The 20766-nt window shown below is 30.3% G+C and overlaps 2 protein-coding genes and 1 pseudogene across 7 annotated transcripts; 1 reads left to right on the top strand and 2 right to left on the bottom strand.

Annotated features, from left to right (window-relative positions):
• Positions 1-651: 651 nt before the first annotated feature.
• LOC105194255 (farnesyl pyrophosphate synthase-like) lies at positions 652-2764 on the bottom strand. Its single transcript, XM_039453792.1, has 5 exons — positions 2345-2764; positions 1923-2126; positions 1682-1840; positions 1391-1600; positions 652-1310 (listed from the first exon to the last, which is right to left on the bottom strand). The coding sequence occupies exons 1-5, from the start codon at positions 2504-2506 to the stop codon at positions 1101-1103; spliced, it is 945 nt and encodes a 314-aa protein (XP_039309726.1). The 5' UTR covers positions 2507-2764; the 3' UTR covers positions 652-1100.
• Positions 2765-6095: 3331 nt separating this feature from the next.
• LOC105194256 lies at positions 6096-8404 on the bottom strand (annotated as a pseudogene).
• Positions 8405-12685: 4281 nt separating this feature from the next.
• Positions 12686-20449, top strand: LOC105194254 (tubulin glycylase 3A). Of its 6 annotated transcripts, none has more exons than XM_039453338.1 (14): positions 12686-13096; positions 14961-15138; positions 15227-15451; positions 15577-15797; positions 16086-16213; positions 17212-17485; positions 17576-17789; positions 17894-17984; positions 18274-18444; positions 18851-19104; positions 19189-19382; positions 19461-19733; positions 19826-20026; positions 20094-20327. In XM_039453338.1, exons 2-14 carry the CDS (start codon positions 14985-14987, stop codon positions 20325-20327), a joined length of 2634 nt encoding a protein of 877 aa, XP_039309272.1. In that variant the 5' UTR covers positions 12686-13096; positions 14961-14984. The 6 variants fall into 6 exon arrangements, with proteins under 6 accessions (XP_039309272.1, XP_039309271.1, XP_039309270.1 ...); XM_039453337.1 differs by having other exon boundaries at positions 12687-13064; positions 14845-15138; XM_039453336.1 differs by having other exon boundaries at positions 12687-13096; positions 14845-15138.
• The last annotated feature ends 317 nt before the right edge of the window (positions 20450-20766 follow it).

Raw genomic sequence — 20766 nt, 5'->3', positions numbered from 1 at the left:
ATTAACACTCACATGAAAGTAAAAAATTGTGTGATGTAGAAAATCTAGGAATAATCTAAGAATAGTATAGAAAAAGTACAACATTTGCAGTGACTACATTTTTATTTATAAACAGTGCAAATAGTACATAACATTTTTATAAAAGGTACGTTTTTTACATTAATATTTAACAAACTATTTTTAATATGTAGCAAACATAAAATTTATTAACATTTTTGACATTGTTCAAAATTACCCATTAAGACAGAGTGTATTATTAATAATGTATCACTACGCGATTACTATTTCATATTCAACATAATTTTTCTAATAAAAAATTCAGTATAGACTGTGGAGATCGTACGCACGAGACAAAATGTGATAATTATAAATTAAATTTACAATGATAATATCAATTTTTTATTTTTGTGAATACTCTGTGGAAAATGTTATCTAATAAATTATGAAAAAATCACGTATAAATTTTAACAAATATTAAAAGGTACCACGAGTAAAAATAACAATTTTGTTGCTTAATAAACAAATTTGCCCTAAATCACAAGTCAACAATTCAATAATATAAAACAATAAAAAAGACGTATTAAATATATTTTTAATGCTATTTATATCAGATCAATTTTTTATATTACAATAATTATTTTTATCAACGGAAAAGATTTAGGTTTGTTTTCTGTTTCTGAAATTTCTGAACTAGTGTGCACTTAATGTGAAGTAGATCTATGTTTGAAAAGTAGCAAAAAGGGAATTTCGAGTGCAGGAATAGAAAATAAACCTTTAGTCTTCAAAAGAGAATTGAAAAATAGCTTTTTTGCTGTGCTACACATATACCTAATTACCCAGTACCCATTGAACAACTGAACACCAATATTTAAAATAACAATATTTATTATCTTTTGCAAATTTTGCAGATTTAAAGATTTTATTTCCTTCAATAATCCATTTTCTCATATTTGTACAAATAAAGAATCTTTAAATCTACAAAATTTGCAGAAGATAATAAGTATTGTTATTTTAAAATAAAAAATCCCTTTTAAACATGTTTCATGGTTAAATATGCTTAAAACAAATACTTACTTAAAATAGTAGTATTTAAGACATGTTTAATTAAAATCGATTCGTCTGCCATAAATCTTCCCTAATAAACCCATGAAAAAATTTTGTAAATTTTTGCATGATATTTTCTGTATGAGTGCACTTAATGCATTATATGTTTCTTTTTCGTATTTAAAATAAGCATTCTGCAAATCCAAATCAATATAGAGCTGTTTTACGCGTTTTACTTTCTCCGGATCCGAAACTCCGTAACATTCCTGAAAAAAAAAGAAAAAAAATAAGAAAATTAATTAATGCAACAACGTTTAGGAAAACATATTTAACCAACGATATTTACTTCTAAAATTTTACGCTGTTCCGGAGTGACGCGTTCAAGAGCTTTAATAATTAACCACGTACATCTTCCTTCTTCTATATCAGTACTATCTTTGCGCAAACCATCGAAAAAGCAACCTAAACAATCGTCTTGGACTTGATAAAAATGCCCCATCTCTAACAAGATAGTTTCTAATTGCTTCACCATATCTCGAACTTTTTCGATTCCAGCCTACATCAAGCAACGTCACAATTTCTTATCATGTAAAGAGATTAGTTTTTTCTGTAAAAAAAGAAACAAAAATAAACTTACATAATGCACTGCTAGAAATACTGGCAGTAAAAATGTTATTTTTTCTGTTTTGGATTGAACGATGGAATTACGTCGATTTATTGTAAATTGATCCAGATTAAGTTTCTTCGAAGACGAGACCATATCCAAAAATTCGCCTATTTGTGATTCAAATAGAACCTGCAAATACGTTTTCATAAAAAATTTTTCAAAGAAAAATTTAAACATTACACACATATATTATACAGATATACATACATACCTGTTGAAATGTTTCTACTAAATTTATGTAACATTCTTTCCCTTTGAAGTGTTTTTGAATTAAATAATACAAACTGCTCTCTATCAATAAAGCATCATTGATTGCCATTAAACCTGTCTCATCACATCGATGCCAACATGGTTTGCCTCGGCGTAACATCGACTGATCTACAATGTCGTCGACTATGACCATAAAGGCCAACGTCTATAAAGTAATAAATGTAGTAATTCATTAATATTATAATCTATAGTAGCAATAATTTATATTTTTTATTCAAATTGCTATCGTTATGCTCTTATTTAAATAGATGTTATATATTAAAATAATACATCTCGTGTTTAATGATGTTTAACGATACTGAATTAACTTGTTGAATTTGTTAATGAAAGAAACCCCAAATTTCGAAAAAAAGAATTACGCACCATTTCCACACACCATCCTAAAATCCTTGCTAAGCGAATGTTATCTTCTGTCTGCTGTTCACTAGGTGCTATCGATTTATAAGCATAAACTACTGCTAAGCTATGAAGATGCTTTGTTCTTGAGACATTATATTGTAATACCTGTGTTATATAAAGATGCATTAATTTGCATGCTTGTTCAAATTTATGGGTAATATAAATTTAATTATAGATTTACTTTTATGTTATTAAAACACTTAACGGTATAAAATATCATTATTTTTATTTATTTATACATTTTCACTTTTCTTTTAGATTTCTTAACATTTTTATAAACTTTTACATTATTGCTATCATTAAATATCTTGATTAAAATTTTTATATAAATTGTTTATAGCTATTTTAGAAATTTTGTTACATCATTTTGTAGTATTTATTTTATATTATCTTATCGTTTCTAATTATTCTAAAAAAATTTATTGTAATGTATGTCAATCAATCTATAAAATAATTTGTAATAATTTTTCATTTTCCACATTAGCTATATTGTATATTTTAATCAATAATGACTTACTTTTTCCAACCACTCATCGATATCAGGATAGTTGTTGACATGTTCCTTGAGATCACGAATAATTTCCGGCCACACTGCCATCATCTCCCAAGTTTCTTCCTCCATCGTTTCCCACATGTTTTTAGATAAAAGAGGAGCCATTTTCGTTGTATCACGTTCTAAAACTTAGCACTGGGCAATAATGATTTAGTCGCGTCAGGAATAAAATTGTTATAAATTACGAATCAACAATATAATAACAAAAGCAACGAGCTAAAATTTTTTCTTGTTAAACTTATATTTTCTGTATCTTTTGTTTTATGTCTGAATAAATTTCGTTATCTTCTTTACACCAAAAGACTCGAAAGTTCTCTAAACATTGATCTCTGCTTCGATATGTACCCAGTATATATACCAAATACATATCGTACGTATGTTTAAAGAAACATGACACAAAAAACGTGATCAAGAAAGCATTTTATACATTGTGAATATCAAATATGTAAATGTCGAAAGGTCATAAAATGCTATCGCGAGTTACAGAATGCGTCATTTTTTATAATCTATTAAATTCTAATTATTCAAATCTTTAACAAATTAAAAGTACAACTTGTTACAATGATGATTTTGTCATTTTCTGAACAAAATTACAATAATTATTGATATTATAAACTGACGATTTCATGACAAGTAAAGATGAAAGAAGTGTGGAATTTTTGTTATTTGCATTAGATGTTTTGTATTATTGATTTTAATCAAGCTTCTTTCAAGGGAAAAAAAAACAAATAAAGATTAGAAAATAGTCGTATGTAACTCCATTCTTTGCTTCGCTAATATACTGAATAACAATACGTATGCATGTTTCTTTTATGATTAAGATGGCTATACATTAATTCATGTGATTCTTATGTAAATGCTGATATTAGTTTTTTGTTTTTCAAAAATTTATAAATAGTACTTACTATTATTTTCTGCACTATACTCAGCGAGAAATAATAATGGTATTGGAAATAATAATGAAATTGATGTTGATTTGACATCGATAACTTGTCCTTAAGTGTATAAGAAATTGTGAACAATTTGTACTTTATGTATTGTATAAACGGTTTGCATTTTTCTCGATTTTTATGACGATTTACATATGTTACTTCATAATATGTAAACTAACAAGAGAGAAATTTTGAATTTAATTCAAATACCGATTACTCCGTGAGGTTTGTATCTCTTAGTAAGAGATAGAAAAAAAACAATGTGAAAAGTTGCTGAAAGTAGGTATTTATTCAAAGTAATGTCAAAGAAATTTTGGACTTTTGGACTTAGAAAAAATAAATCTCTAAACTTTTTATTTGACAGAGTTAAAAGATATAAAATATTTGTATAGTACAATCGAGGAAGGTTCATTTATTATTTGTGCATATATAATATTTATGTATTAATATAAACATTAATGTTAATAGCCCAAATCTTCTTTATGTCAAACTAAATAAATACTTTCAGCAAATTTCCGTATTGCTTTTCTTTTCCTGTTTTCCGATATCAAGAGACTGCACATAGACGCGAGAAAAAATTTTTTATATATAATTAGGGTGAGTAGGGTAAGTCGGACCTATTTGCAGTTTTTGCTCTCTATAAGACACAAATAAAGTCCGATCGTAAAAACGAAGATGCCGTTGGAAAAATAATTTAATTCCCTTCATTTTTTATTTGAACCATTTTTATGTATCATATTTTTCTCTCACCTGTCTTGAACTATAATGGAAAATGTAAAAATGCTTTTTTCAGTCCGATTTGGAACTACTGGTTCTAAATCGAACTATCTCCTGGTCTAAATCGGACACTTCCATTTTTATCGTCTTTTAAACAGAATTTTAAAAAAATTTTAATGTAGTGTTTTATTATTGAATAAAAACGAGTAATTTGATAGTAAAAAATAACATTAAAAAAAAATTAGTGACAGTTTACATAATAGACATTTTTCGGTCATGTTATGATGTTATTATTGATGTATAATTAGAATTGAAATCAATAAAATTCAATTATTCTGAGTCTGATGACTCATAATATTTTACTGATTTAACCTTTTTAGGACCAGATTTGATTGACTAATCACCAATGCTACAATCAGGTTGCAATTCCGATTTGGACACGAGTTCTTTTGAACTTTGGAACAAATTTTACAATAAAAGTATTTACGCAAAAGTAATCACAAAATGATTGATATTTTTGAATTCTACATTTTTTAATTATTTTATCAATTACATTAATTTAATTTAATCAATTACCTTTCAAAATTTTAGTATCTTTTAAATAATGGTTTACAAAGATTTTTTTTTATTAATTTTTGTACGATGGCTGAAATACAAATTCGCGTCTTCTATTTTATGAATATCGTGACAAAAAACTGTCAAATTGTTGTTATATGTTCAGTGTCTTATAAAAACTTTACGTTATAAATGGCACATAAATTTGCTTAACCTTATTTATTTAAATTAAAAAGGTCCTATTTAGAACATGGTCCAATTTAGTCTACTCTTCTCTAATTATATATATACACACACACACACATATATATATATGTATGTATGTATGTATGTATGTATAATCGTATATAATTATGTATAATTATATATAAATAATTTTTTCCCAGGGAGAAATCCGTATTATTTTGAATTATCCATAGTTGAATTTAAAAGATGTAAAGGAGAATTTTTTCACTTGTTGAACCGCGAATTCCGTTTCGCGTGTCATCCATGGTATATGTACATACGTATATTATACAGGATGATTCTTAATGGTTGTACTCACTTTTTACCTTAGGAGCATGATTTACCAAAGGATATGTATTTCTAACATATTATTATATTAGAAACTATAACAAATGTGTGCTCCTATGATAAAAAATGGGTATAACCATTAAGAATTACCCTGAATATAATTACAGCATTTAATTATTTTTTTATATCAAAGTTTTTTATAATAAACGCTTTGTAATTTGTTCTTATGGCTATAAGTATGGCTATAAGTAATATTTTTCTTTATAAAGTATTTCACAAAACAAAAATTGAGCAAACGAAAATTATAAGGAAACTAAAAAATAATGACGCCAAATACTTCAAGAATTCTTTATTAAATTTCCAGTTCCATTGAAATGAAATATTTTCTTATATGCACATAAAATTTATTAAAGAACTAGATTTTACTTGTTAAAAATAATATTACGTGATATTTTAAGTTTATTATTAGACGATTTTGGTTTATTTTATTCTAACTTAATATAAACTTAATATAAATCTTAATATAAAGAACAAATTCATGATGATTGGTGATAAAGCTTCCCTAATAAATCTGAGAAAAGGCTGTGTGGAAGTCCGCATGATATTTGCTCTATACGTGCATTTATTACATTATGCATCTGTTCTTTGTACGTAGAGTAAGCGTTTGGCAAATTCAGATCAATGAAGATCTGTTTCACGCGTCTTACTTTCTGCGGATTCGAAACTCCGTAACATTCCTATATGGAGAAGAAAAGAAAAACATAAGAAAATAGATTAATGTAAATAGCATTTGACAAAAATATATTTTATCAACGATATTTACTTTTAAAACTTCACGCTGTTCCGAAGTGGCGCGCAAAAGTGCTGTAACAATCAGCCACGTACATTTCCCCTTCTGTATATCAGTACTATCTTTGCCATAGATATTTGTATCTCCAAAGCAATCTTAATAATCGATTTGAACTTGGAACAAATGTCCTATATCTAACAAGATGACATTTGCTTGCTTGAACATATTTAGGTCTTTTATTCCAGCCTATACATCAAGCAATATAACAGTGCGTTTTTATCATCAAAGCAAAACAGTTTTTCATGCAAAAGAATACAGATTTGTTCTTACAAAATGCATTGCTACGTTTACTGGCAAAATAAATGAATAATACGACTCTTTGTATTTGACAATGGAACTGTATCGATCTATTGTAAATAGATCCAGATTGAGCTTCTTATTAAGATCGGTTAAAAAGAAATTTAAATACTGACCCATTACATTTATGAGTAAGGCCTGTAAAAATATGTTTATAAATATTTGTTCCACTAAAAAAAGAAAGAAATAGATAAATTAATACATATGTGATATGTTGTTTACTTACGTCTTGGAATGTTTCTACTAGACTAACGTAACATTCTTTGTCTTTGAAGTATTTTCGGAGTATGTAATATATGATAATCTGTAACTGTACATGATCGAGGACAGCTACTTCGATCCTGTCATTGCACCGATACCAACATGGTTGGCCCCGGCGAAGTAATGATTGATTCTGTATGTTTAACTATAATTAAAGAGGCTTGCATCTGTGTAATAGTAAATGCTTCAATATTATAAATCATAAACGCAACAGTTTATGTTTTTAATTGAAATTGCTTTTAATTTTATATAATTTATTATTACTGATTTAAAAAAATGCTACGCTGAGAAAAAATTTACTAAATTTTAAAAAATATTTTATCAAATAATATTAATAAAATATTTGTTAAATGTAAATATATTTATTTAGTACAAAAACTACAATTTAATTTAAGTATTATTTTGTTCTACAGAGTAAATATTTTATTAATGCATATTAATTTCTTTAAGCGTATGCAACACAGTAAAAAGTAGCTCAAGTAATACGCATTTGGCAACTTTCCCCTATTATTCAAATAGATATTTTTTAATATTTAAAAATATTTTCTCTCTGTGTATAAATTAAAATATTACATTTTCTATTTGATTGAAAATCTCGAATTAATCTACGAATAGACGTGAATGTCATAAAGGAAAGAAGATTGTAAAATTACCCACCAGTTCTACACACCATGCTATAATCCGTATTAGACGAATATTATCTTTTGTTAATTGATCCTTAGATATCAACGACTTATAGGCACAAATTAATATTAAGCTACGAAATTTCTTTCCTCCTGGAACAGTATATTGTAGCATCTGTATTAAAAACAACTCGTTAATCTTCATACTTGTTGAAATTTTGTTGCTTCTTATTTTATTCTATTATTGTATATGTTTACTTTTATGTTATTGCAGCACATAACTTTATTTAAGATTTTTTCTATAAAATATCACATTTATTTTTATGATTTTCTTACAGGTTATTTAAAATTTTTACATAATTTAATTTTATTAATTTACACATTAGCATTATTGGTAAAATCTTTTAAATAATTGTATAAGATGTTCATAGTTTATTTTGAAATTTGATATATATTTCATTATTTTACATTACATAATTATTCTAAAGGAATTTACTGTAATGTACATATGTCGTTTAATCGTTAAATAATGATTTTTTTAACGGTCCACATTGGCTATTGTATAGTATTTTAATCAATATGACTTACTTTTTCCATCCAATCAGCAACATCTGGAATGTTTAAATTCTTAGGCGCTTCCGTGATATCACGAACAATGTCCGGCCACACAGCCATCATCTCCTTATTTTCCTCTTTGTCTAGCTGCACTACAGAATGAGCCATTTTTGTTCTAATTCAAATATCTACAATTTTAATAAATGTTAGAAAAAACAATAAGTAACAATAGCGATTTTGTCACTTAATGAACAAAATCACGATGTTGCATGATATTACAAGTCAATATTTTAATAATGTGAAATAATAAAAGAGAAATATCAAATTTATATTTTTAATATTACTTGCGTCAGATCTACGTTTTATATTTTAATGATTTTGGTCTCTTCTTCAGGGGAAGAGCTGAAAATGAAGTTTTGAAGCGATTTAAAGATATCTTTATTTTTTACTCCACTATATAACATATTCAATATTGAATAACAATACATATGTATGTTCTTTTTATGATCAATCAAGCAAATATACATTAGTAATTTATGTAATTATTATGTAAATACTGTTATAACTTTAGATTTTAATTTGTAATTTATACTGTTATTTTTTATAAGATACGCAGAGTACGTCATACAAATGAAATGGATTTTTCTTGTTCTATTAAAGACAAAAGAAAATGACAAAAAAATTGAATAAAACAATAATATCTAATTTTCTATTCATTATTTTTTTATAATTACAACAATGCATTTAAAAATTGCAAGTACACTTTTTACAATAGAATAATGTGTACATGTTCATACATACATACGTACATACATATATATTTTTTTCTTTTTTATTCTTACATATTTTAATAGGAAATATTAAATATCTTGTAAAATTTGTTTCAAACTCTTTGTTTTAGTATCTTTTTTTATCCATAGAATCTTTAGAAAAATGTATCTACACACAAATATACATATACTACATAGACTGAAAAGTCCCGAGATTTTTAATGAAAACAAGCGTTTTTTGGGCAAAGTTATATTTATTCCTCAACATAGTTGCCTTCGAGTGCGATACACTTAGTATAGCGATTTTCCAACATTTCGATGCCCTTTCTGTAGTACGAAACGTCTAAACCTTCGAAATACGCCTCGGTTTCCGCGATGACTTCCTCATTGACTTCCGCAATGTTACTTAATATTGCCAATGTAACTTAATATTTAATGTGATTTTAGCTGTTCAAGAAGAAGAATAGAAGAAATCTATATTTATAGAACAGCTTCCAGAAAGCATTCGGCACTTTAGGCAACAAAAGAGCTTTAATATTATAGTTATGACGTGCAATAAGGAGAAGTGTCCTCGTCGAATTCCAATGATAAAGATGATCCTACGTTAATTGAAACACTAGACGGGTTTCTATTCATTGTAAATACAAAGGGCTACATGGTGTACGATAACATTACGCAGTTCATAAACTACACGAAGGACGATGTACTCGGAAAGGATATTTACAACATTATTCATCATGGAGATTACAACACATTCATGTCTAGTTTGAATCGGACCTTCACTGCAATTCATCATCAAATTGGATACCACTTGGAAGATTACCGCGGCTGACTTTAAGAGATTAAAATTGCAAAATTGTTGCAATTTGAAGCAGAACAATTATTTTAAAAACTTTTTTTGATATTTTTATAATATAAATTCTTTCTAACAATTGTATTTAAATGCACAACATATGCTTCTAACAATTAGGCGAATGTAGTGTCCAGAGTTGTCACAATATTTGCTTAATATATTATGAAATCTCTACAAGCTATACTTACAAAATTGGAGTCTCCTAACATATAGATTAATAGCACGAAGGAACAGCATCAAGCTTTTAAAATTAGACGTGGATACCTAATTCAATACAAAAAGGTTACACGAAAATTTATCCGTATCTGTGCGTACAATATTGATGTAGTAGTATATGTATAATGATACACTGATATTTTATAAACCGTATGTATGTATTGTAAATTGTGCGTGTGTAAGTCCTTCAATCGATAAATTTCACGACTTCAGCTCCCTTAATTCCCTTAATTTCCCTAATTCGACCTTGAAATTTAACACTAATTAATCAAGTTGTATTGAAAAGTTTAAATATTATCAAGCAAATTGGCAAATGAAACACAATGTTTTCTTTAATGCATCGTGTTGATTAAAATAAAATAACAATGTAATTACGTTTGTAGAAAATACATTAAATAAAAATAAATGTTACAAAATTTTACTATGATTTGTTTTTAAAAACTAAATGTAAATGCAAATGAGATTTTTGCTTGGAGAACGCTCCGTCATTGCAGAAGAATGAGACATTTTTGCTATTGCGCGCTAAAGGTCGCGTAACCTTGACCTTCGCTTTCACACAAGTATTACTTGTAAGTTAAATAAGAAACAGACAGATAACATCTTGGTAGCATAAGGTCGAAAAATTAGAAAGAAACTATAATTGAAAAATAAGTTTAGGTAATCAAAGATCCACGTAATGATACGACATACATGACATTTTTAAACAATAACTAATTTTGGATTATTCCTTCTTTTTTTGTATATTATATATAACATCATTATTTTATAGAAATTATTTTATAGAAATTCCTTCGTGTGTGTACGTATTATATGAATTATTGGCGTATCTAGGGAGAGGAACGGTTGGGGAGGTTTTCACCCTCCCGAAATTTTTTATTCGTTTTCTTTTTTATTTTTAATTACAAAATATTTTACTTTTGACTCTGAGTAAACTTTTTGTTATGACATCAAATATTATTTTCTTCTCATTTAAGACCATGTAAATAATTTCTGTTAATTAGGTTTAATAGTGTCAGACACAAATTTTTTATATAGTATACCTCAATAGAGCTGCGTTTGAAAACATCACTCAAGTGCCTTCATGTATCATTTTACCTTTGTTAAACAACAAGGATAAAATAATACACAGAAGCACTCGGGTGATGTTTCCAAACCTACAAAGGACTCTATGCTTTCTTTTGAATTTTTAAAAAATGTTTCTTCTAAAAAAATAATTATATTTTGTATCTAATAATAACAATACAAATATTAAAGATCTACACATTTCGTTTTTAACTGTATTTTGCTTGTACCTTCTTCAGAAAAATAAATTCTTTCTTCAAAAAAATAACAGTTAATATTTACAAAATCCCTATATTTTTTTCGTTCAACATCAGAAATAAGAAAATATTCAAAGCTTTAAATGTTCTAAAATATCGAAAAAAGTATTCAGGTTAACGCAAACAATATGTTTATATGTTAACAGAATTGATAAAAATTCCCCATCCTTACCCCAAAAAATATCCTCGGTATGAAATATTTAAGCGGGACAAAAAGTTATCACATCAAATGACGTCAAAAGAGATTGCAAAAAGATTATGAAAAGTCACTTTTATATCAATGTCATTTTGTGTTATTGTGACTCGTTGTTTTGCTTAGGTATATGTATGTATGCACATATATACATATGCGTATTCATTCTCTCGATATCATCGCGCTTCTCGCATATACGCGATCGGCAACTTCATCTTCCGCTGTCCTCGATGCTGTCCCGGCTGCCCGTCAGCAACAGTAACATGTCAGTCACGCGAATTTCGCGCATTCGCGTTTCTTCAATTTAATAATATTTCGTTAAACGAATCCCTCAAAATCTCGGAGTATCGTTGAAGATCAAGGCGCGCGCGCGCGCGCTTCATTTTGCACGCGATCAACGCCGAATTTGGCTTTGGCGTCAGAGGCGGAATTTGGCCGATTGCCGAAAATAGACCGGTTATCAAATGGAGATCGGGACCCTCCCATCCCCCCGTAATTAGCGATACCAGGCCGAGCGAGCGATTCATCAGGCTACTACCACCTGCCGCGACTTCTCCACGCGGCCACGTAGATGCTGCCGTGTAAGTGGGTCAGAGTGCATGCAAAGTCGAGGAACGGAGTGTGGTCTGATTAACCACGTGATCGCTTTGACTTCCTTGCCTATATTCCAACGGTGGTCGCGCGGGGGTCGCGCGGCGGTTGCGCCGCGGGGGTGTGCGGAGGTACCTGGTACGCTGCTCGGTGCGCTCAACCACTACCCCGCGCGGCTCACGTGTCCAGGAGCGTTTCGCATGCCCTTATTGCCCAGGTTAACACAACCTAATACTTGCTCGTAGCATGCACGCACCCCTGACGTAACAATTACGAAATACTCGAGAACACGTCTCGTCACCGCGAGAATAATCTTTGGAAATTATCTTCCGTTTTCGTTAAGATTGTCTTCAAATAACAATCATTGATCTTTGACACATTATCACTGTTTTACAAGAAAAAAGGTGGAAGCGATCTTACATAGATTTTCTTTACATAAGACAACGCGACAAAGATCTAGAAGAACTTCCTATGAATTAAACTTTTCCCTCAGTTAGTCTTGGCAGATTGGTTCCCTTTTAATGGCTCAGGGAAGGAACGAGAGAGATTTCGTTGAACGAGTTCGTCGATAACGCGGCGGGGTATCAGTGCGATCTTATTGCTTCTATAAGGGGCGCCTTAAAACACCCCTGAGGCGCGCGCCTGCGAAATATCTGATTCTACCACCTGAATCGCGTGTGTCCACGTCGTCGTCGTTCAGTCTTGCCTCCACTTCCATCCGGACGTGTTTTTCATCTTCGCTAGAATAGTCTGTCGGGCAGTTACTAGTTCTTCACTTAAGCCTTCAAGAAACCGTTGTTTATCGAACTTGCGCGAATACATTTACTCTTTGGTAACGGCAAAGGATGATGTATTCATCATCGGGAGAGCATCGAGGATTCAACAGGTATCAGAAGTGCCGCATCACGAGCCACTGGGGTCGGTATTCATTTAATTCTTATATTTAAGATCATCTTAAGTATCTCATACAGTACACAAAAGTTAAAGCAGCATTTGAGAAACAGCGTTTGAATTACAACATAGAAATAACGGAAATGCTGAAAATGTCAGAAATGTAAATTCAACGTTGAAAAAATATTGTGAAAATGTTTGTTTAAATTAATGTTCGCTGAACATCTTGTAGATATTTCAATTGAATATGTGGGAACATTGTTCAATATTAATTTAATATTTATTTATTGTATGTATATATGCAATATATATAAATTTTATATATATCAAATTGTATTGTTAAGAGAATATGATAAAATATTTAAATAGTTGAAAAAAATCTAAATTTAAAAAATAATATTATTCTTTAAAATTAGTTATTTTGCCTTTATAAAATGTGCATATTTCGATATATTAAATACATCTTATCAAAAAATTAAAAGAATCAATTCTAAATGATATAAAAATCAATATATTATTTCTTAATTCAGATCTTTTTCAGATAATTAGAAATGTATTTTACAAATTTATTTTAATACGTTTTTTTAACGGTATACAAATAATTACAATTTTATATCTTCACAAAATTAAAAATCTTCTTTATTTTTATGTAATAAAAGTTCCTTTGTTAACACACATAAATTAAATTTATAAAATATTACTATTAAAAATATATATCTTTTAATTACTAGTACATTAAGTACATCTTAAATAAGTAACATGATTTTTATAATTAACTTCTACCTCTCTTCCTCTCTCTCTCTCTCTCTCTCTCTCTCTCTACGAAATCGTGTCTAAATTCTACTATAACTGTCTATTCCTATACAGTACACAATATTAAAAAATAATTTCAAAAAATATTTTTGACAAATATTATGAGAAATATTTTAAAAAGGTTTTAAGAAATAAAAATGGTAACATTTTTAAAAACATTTAAAAAATCTATTAGAAATATTTTTAAAAATATTTTTTTATATTACCTAAAAAATATTATGAAAAATATTTAAAAAGATTTTAAAAAATTGTAAAAATATTAATTATTACAAATTTTGAAACAGTATTATAAAAACTGCTATACCAAATAGAATGATAGAAGACACGTTTTAGTTTATATTCATGTTTATAAAATTTTATTTTTAGCTTTTGTTTAAGAAATAATATTCAAATTTAAAGTGATATGCCAATATTGCTGACATTTCATTGTATATGAATAAAATGAAATAAAATGTAATATAATTTTCTCAATTTTCAACAAATAATTTATTCAATATTGTTTCAACGTTGCAGCAATATTAACAACTCTCGTAGTGTGAAAAATCACTTGAGAAATTGCATATGCTCAATTTTCACTCTTTTAGAGTGACGATTCACCCTTCGAGCTTTAGAGAGACTTAGGAAGAAAACTCAATATACATTCGTTAAAATGTTTACACTTTAACATTCACTTTAACATTGCTACATTTTTTCTGTACTATTCGAGTACTATCTTAAGATGTCATAAACTAGTCACAAAGTCGTATTAGCATCTTGAGACATTACTTAAGACGATCTTAAAATAAGACTTTTGGTTTGAGTTCTATCGAAAATTATTCACGTTCTGTTTCCGAGAATTACATGTTCTACATTAAACATTAAGATTATTTTTAACAATAATTTATGCCAGATCTGGTCTAAATAAATTGTAAATATATTTTTATAATTGATTTTAATAAGTAATTTTCTCTGGGAAGTTTCAGATTAAAATAACGACTCTTCCTTCAAATACGCCTTTTGTCCCTATTTTATCTATTTGAAATTTATCTGAACAATGAAGAATACATGAAAGTTAGCCAAACGCTTTTGTGCGGAATAGCTTTGCGGTTGTCAGGCCCGCTACATGAATGCTAAAGATGGATCTCCTTCAAATCTGGAAAGCTCAAGCGAAGATAATAAGAACAAAGAAAAGAATACCGAGAACGAAGATGAAAATCCCGGAGAGGAAGTGGTGACAAAGACGGATGCGACAAATTGTGATATCAAACCCCTCGAAGGTTTGAAATATTTTAATAATTACGTAATTATTCAAACGCGAGTAGATTGTATGTTACAATCGTACGTTCATAAATTTTTTTTTTCAAGAGGAACCGGACTGTCCGAAAAATAAAAATGAGCCGTCTTTAGAACTGCCTCTAGAACCAACCCTTCACGAGCGATTCTTGCGTATCAAGCAAACCGTGAAGGACGCTATAGCTGCCCATCATACTTTTATGATTTATGGCAAGTCACGGGTCATTCGCGATTGCATGTTGAAACGAGGATGGTGTGAGAAATTTTATCGTAGGAACAGCGGTGGTAATAAATCACGTACAACTTCATAATTACTCTAATATATTGCTCTATTTTTCTTTTTTTTTTTTAATGCAAACTGCAGCATTCTTCTACATTACAAATTGTACTTTACATTTTTGAAGATAATAATATAATTTTAGGCGATCAGCATTGCAGTGTCGACTCCAGTCCAGTGTTTTTACTGGCTGGGATCGGCGATTTGAAAGATCAGCAAAGCGAACGTCTATTGATATCGAGAATGCTCGCTAATCACACCGTCGATTTCCTATGGAACACTGGGTCTGACTGGCCAGGATGGCCTGCTCAAGATAACAAAACTACTGTGTTCAATCGATATTGTCGCGCTGGCTTTACATCCAAGGTATCATCGATGCATTTAATGCTTTTAAACTGTCACAAATATTAACTTTTATAGTTCATACATAACACGAAACGATTATTTCTTCTACATTAGCAAAAGACTAATTTCTCTCGAAAACACTTGGTGAGCTCGATTTAAAAAAAAATTACTTTCGTAAAGCAATTTTATAAAGATGTTTAGATAGGTGATGTAGCGATGAGATTGGCGAGAAATGCACGCTACTCACGAGCGTGACGGCGAACGTTAGGGGTAAGGCAGCATGTACTTCTTTAAAAATCAATTATTCAGGTGGGCTTGTGTTCAAGCGTCAGGCAAATGCACTGGTATTATGAAGCTGGAGTGGCTAATACGTTGTTTCCGCGTTGCTACAACTTATGTCAGAGCGATCAGATGCACGCCTTCGTCGAAGACTTTCGGTGAGAGTTTAACAATTTAAAAGATAAAAGAGGAAAACCGTATACTACCATTCATAAGCTTGGAGCATTTGCGATTTTCTTGTATCTCACGAAAAGTTGAATATCTCGATAAAGAAAGATTGTGAAGTAGTTTTTAAAAATACATTTGAAAGAGGGAAAATATAAAGTTTTAAATTTGTCTTTTAGTTTCGTTTATGATATTTTGTTCTAAAATTATATAAAACTGAAAATTAGTATTTTTCAATTATTTTCTTCACTTTGAAACTGTATAAAACATTATCAAAAATTAATAAATATTTTTCAAAGTAGAGTTTCTAAGCTTTAAAATAATTTTTTGAAAAATTGATACAATGATTTCTCGCAATAATATTAAACTTTTCGTGTAAAAATTTAAAAGTTGCTGAATCTCCTTTGTATTTTTTGGATTAATATTTTGTTTCCTAATTTTTTTAAGAGGTTTCTACAATAGATTCAAATATATAATAAATGGAATTATAAAATTCTTTATAATTCCATTTATTATTAAGTATATATTATTCTTGTTTCAAATATTTCGTAAATTCGTTTTGCAAATTTATTATAAGCAAGTTTATTATAAGCATAAAACTTATTTAAAATATATTCTGAATCTTAGTAATTTAATTTAATACTTTAATATAGTTAAAGAGAACAGACAATAGTAGAGTTAGAGAATTTAATACGTCAATAAAAAATATTAATTTAAAACAAAAATTTGGTATTAGTATTCTAAATATTTTCTTTAATAATATTTTGTAATATACTTTCAAAAAAGTATCAAATATTTTTTGGAATACACAATTTTTAATATTTGTAATAAACATATTTTAAAATTATTATCAAAAAGAATATATTTTTTATTAAAGACATCTCCTTTTAAGTGACTTAAAAGAAGAAAAATAAGCTGAGTAATCACTCTTTTAGTAGTAGAAATGATATTTTTCTATCTATAAAAGAATTAATCGATGATGCTTTGCTAGACTCACAGGCTGCTTGGGTCTTTTAAAATGGTTAGTGGGCAAGGTCAACGTCGAAGACGAAGACGCCGTGCGTTCTCCAACAGGCACGGTGCCTCTCAAAGCCCTTGACTTTGCGATTAAAAGATGTAGCGACTATATTAGCGCCCAATCGCACGAGGATATTGATCAGGAGGCTGAGAGGGTTTGGTCTCACCAGTGGGATCAATTTATTAGCTGGTATTACCAGATCATACGCGGTCAAGCTCTTTTCGTTCGCACCAACGTTCCCTTCAATGTGAGTAATTTGCTAGCAAACTTTTTCTTTAATTACGCTAATCACAAGAATACTTTTTTTAATATAAAAATATGTCGTACTTGTAAACAGAAATATATCCTGGCTTCAAAGCACATATTAAAGAAAATGAGAAAGTATTGGCCGCAGATAGACATGGACGGTATAATGAACATGTGGATTCTGAAACCTGGGAACAAGAGCCGAGGACGCGGTATCGTTCTGATGAATAAGCTGGAGGACGTGGTAGCGAAAGTAAATCCAACAGGCAAACCGGACACGCGATATGTCGTGCAAAAATACATTGGTAATAAAATATTCGGATTAATAATTAATGAAACGCTAGCTGATTAATGGCAAGTATTTGCTTTTAATTGGTGAAGTTAAAAATAATGTGATTATTTCTGCCAGAACGGCCGTTTTTGATTCACAACACTAAATTCGACATAAGGCAATGGTTCATCGTGACGTGCGCTCAACCTTTAACTTTCTGGATGTACAGGTATGCAAATACATCAAGGATGTTTAGAAAAGTCACGACATTTCGTAACATCACCCACGCCGGAATAATTAACAAATACAGCAGCAAACATACGGAGTAATGATAGTTTCAAAAGTAGAATAATAATTAATTTATGCCCCGTTGACATTCAAGCGCGCGATTCTGTTCTCCGCAGTCAAACTTGGATATAAATACTCTTAAAGTACACATAACACAATGCTGTCTGCATTTAATTATCGCTAATAAAACAAGGAAGGAACGTTTCGTCGAGCTTATTGCTTGTTCGCAGAGAAAGCTACCTCCGCTTTTGTTCGCAAAAGTTCAGCCTGGATGACTTCCACGAGTCGATTCATTTGTGCAATCACGCGATTCAATGCAAATACAATAACTGCGACGACAGGGACTCTGCTCTACCTGTAGACAATATGTGGGACGCCACAACATTCAAGGAATTCCTCAGGTACGATTTACGTCACATTGTAGGTATATAAAGAATCATTCCTGTGTTATGTAATTATAAGTATTATTTAGGCTCGTTTAGTTTTCTATTTCAAGGGAACATATTCGCATTTTTGTATACATTTAAAAAAATTTTTCTTAAATATAAAATAAACTTGAAGATTAGTAGATTTATTTTTACTTACTGTTACATTTACTCTTCGATATTTTTGAATGTTCTTTACAAGTTTTTTTCCAACATTAACAAAGATACTTTTGACAGTTATTTATTAAGTCTTACCTTTAACCTGTTTTCTTTCTAAAAATATAAATTATTAAAAAACACTATCGATTTTTTTAAAACCCAAAAGCAATTCCCTTAAATAAAACAATATGCAAGATGAATGATTCTTATAAAAATTCCTCAGAACTCAGGGCCACAGTAATGCATGGGACGAATTGATCTACCCTGGAATGAAGCAAGGTCTGGTAGGCTCGTTGCTAGCCAATCAAGAAGTCATGGATCGACGAAAAAATAGTTTCGAACTGTACGGCGCCGACTTTATGATCATGGATGATTTTTCTGTATGGCTGATCGAGATCAACAGTCATCCGGACATGAGCTACTCCACCAGTGTTACCACGCGATTGTGCCGACAGGTGATGGAAGATACCATTAAAGGTAGTTAACGATTTAATCTAGACATTACAATCCTTCTCTTACATCATTACAGTTATGATTAAAATTGTACTTTCGCTGGTACAGTCGTAGTAGACTTTCGAGAAGATAAGAATGCGGATACCGGAGACTTTGAGTTAGCGTATAAACAGAGAATGCCAAGCTGCCAGCCGTACTTAGGTGCAGCTCTATCGCTTCAGGGTACTCGTATCACCACCTGCGAGAAGAAATCGAGTGTACATCAAGATTCCAAATCCAGTCTAGTCGCGAGATCTCCAATGGTGAGTTACACAAAAATAAGAGATAATTTCTAGCATTCTAGATCGAACACCGACAGTGTTTTATTTATCCATCGTCAGACGAAGAAGAAGTCGATAGCGCACAGCAATATCGGGCCAGTAATCGTTGATCTCATCGAAGAACTGGAGATCCAACTCGATCAAGAGTTGTACTCTTATTATAACACAGATTCACCCAAGTCGAGACCTGCACTTCCGGCGACTGCACCAGCAAAGCCTTCGAAGGCATCGATTTCTGAAGAGAAAGCGGAAACCGCGGCAAAGAGTACTTCAGCAGGTACAATCTCTATCGACAAGACAAAGTCACCAATTCCGTCCAGGACTAATACTCAGGTAATTATAATTCAGAAAAACCGTTGCTACGTCGAAAATTGTTGATTATTCAACTCGCTACTAATTTATATATATTTTATTATATTTTGTAGAATCACACTAAATCTTCGAATAATGGAAAAAGACCATCACATAAACTGGCACGAAAGTTACGCACATCCACCGGCACAGCAAGTAGCAAACTGGATACATCTCCGAGACAAACGTTGATCTCAAAGATCATGGCTCTTCAGGAGCAATCGGCGAACGTGACGCCCAAATCCGAGAAACCGTCGAGGAAGAATGAGGAGAAGGTTAATTACAAATTTTTCGTCATTAAATGCTTACCGAAGACTCCTTTCCTTGATTTCTCTTTATCAGATTATCAAAACTGCGATGCGAGACGCCGTGAAGAAGTACAAAAGAAACGTAACTGTCCGACCGGAAGTACCACCACTGCCGTCTCTACTTGCGCCAATAGCGAAAGTCACCTCCGTGTCGACGACGAAAAACAAGAGCCGTAGCTTCCCGAAAAGACAGACGCACCATAAGAAAAATAAAATTCTAACGAACATCTCCGATATGTATGCTGTCGGTTTAAGCCTGACCAAATAATCGAAAAGCCCGTCAGTTACTCGTTGCTCGTTATTTTTCTCTTTACTGTTGATCAATTGTTCAATTCTATCTACAAGTGATATATATGTATACAACTAATAAATGTTACGAATATACTGCTAGCAATGGTTTTATTTCCACCAATGTGAAAAAATAATTTTAGAATATAAGGAGAGTTTTCAAAAGAAAAAAAACACAAAAACAAATTCTTCAAGTAATTAAGATCTTATTGCAATCCCGATTCCAGCAATACAAATTTAAATTTACATTATAAAATTTTCAATTTGAGAAATTTCTGAAATGTTTCTACAAACGAATAAGGCTAATGTTAGTACATTGTGAAAGAGATTGTGAAAGAGATAAAAAGAAAGATGGAGGCCGTCAGTTATTACAGTTTTAAATAATGATTTTTAGAAAAAAGTAGATGAAAGACACAGTA

Source organism: Solenopsis invicta, chromosome 9 (genome assembly GCF_016802725.1).
Source record: "Solenopsis invicta isolate M01_SB chromosome 9, UNIL_Sinv_3.0, whole genome shotgun sequence".
NCBI lineage: Eukaryota > Metazoa > Arthropoda > Insecta > Hymenoptera > Formicidae > Solenopsis > Solenopsis invicta.
The sequence above is the reverse complement of the archived record's forward strand: the minus strand, read 5'-3'. Positions and strand labels throughout refer to the sequence as shown.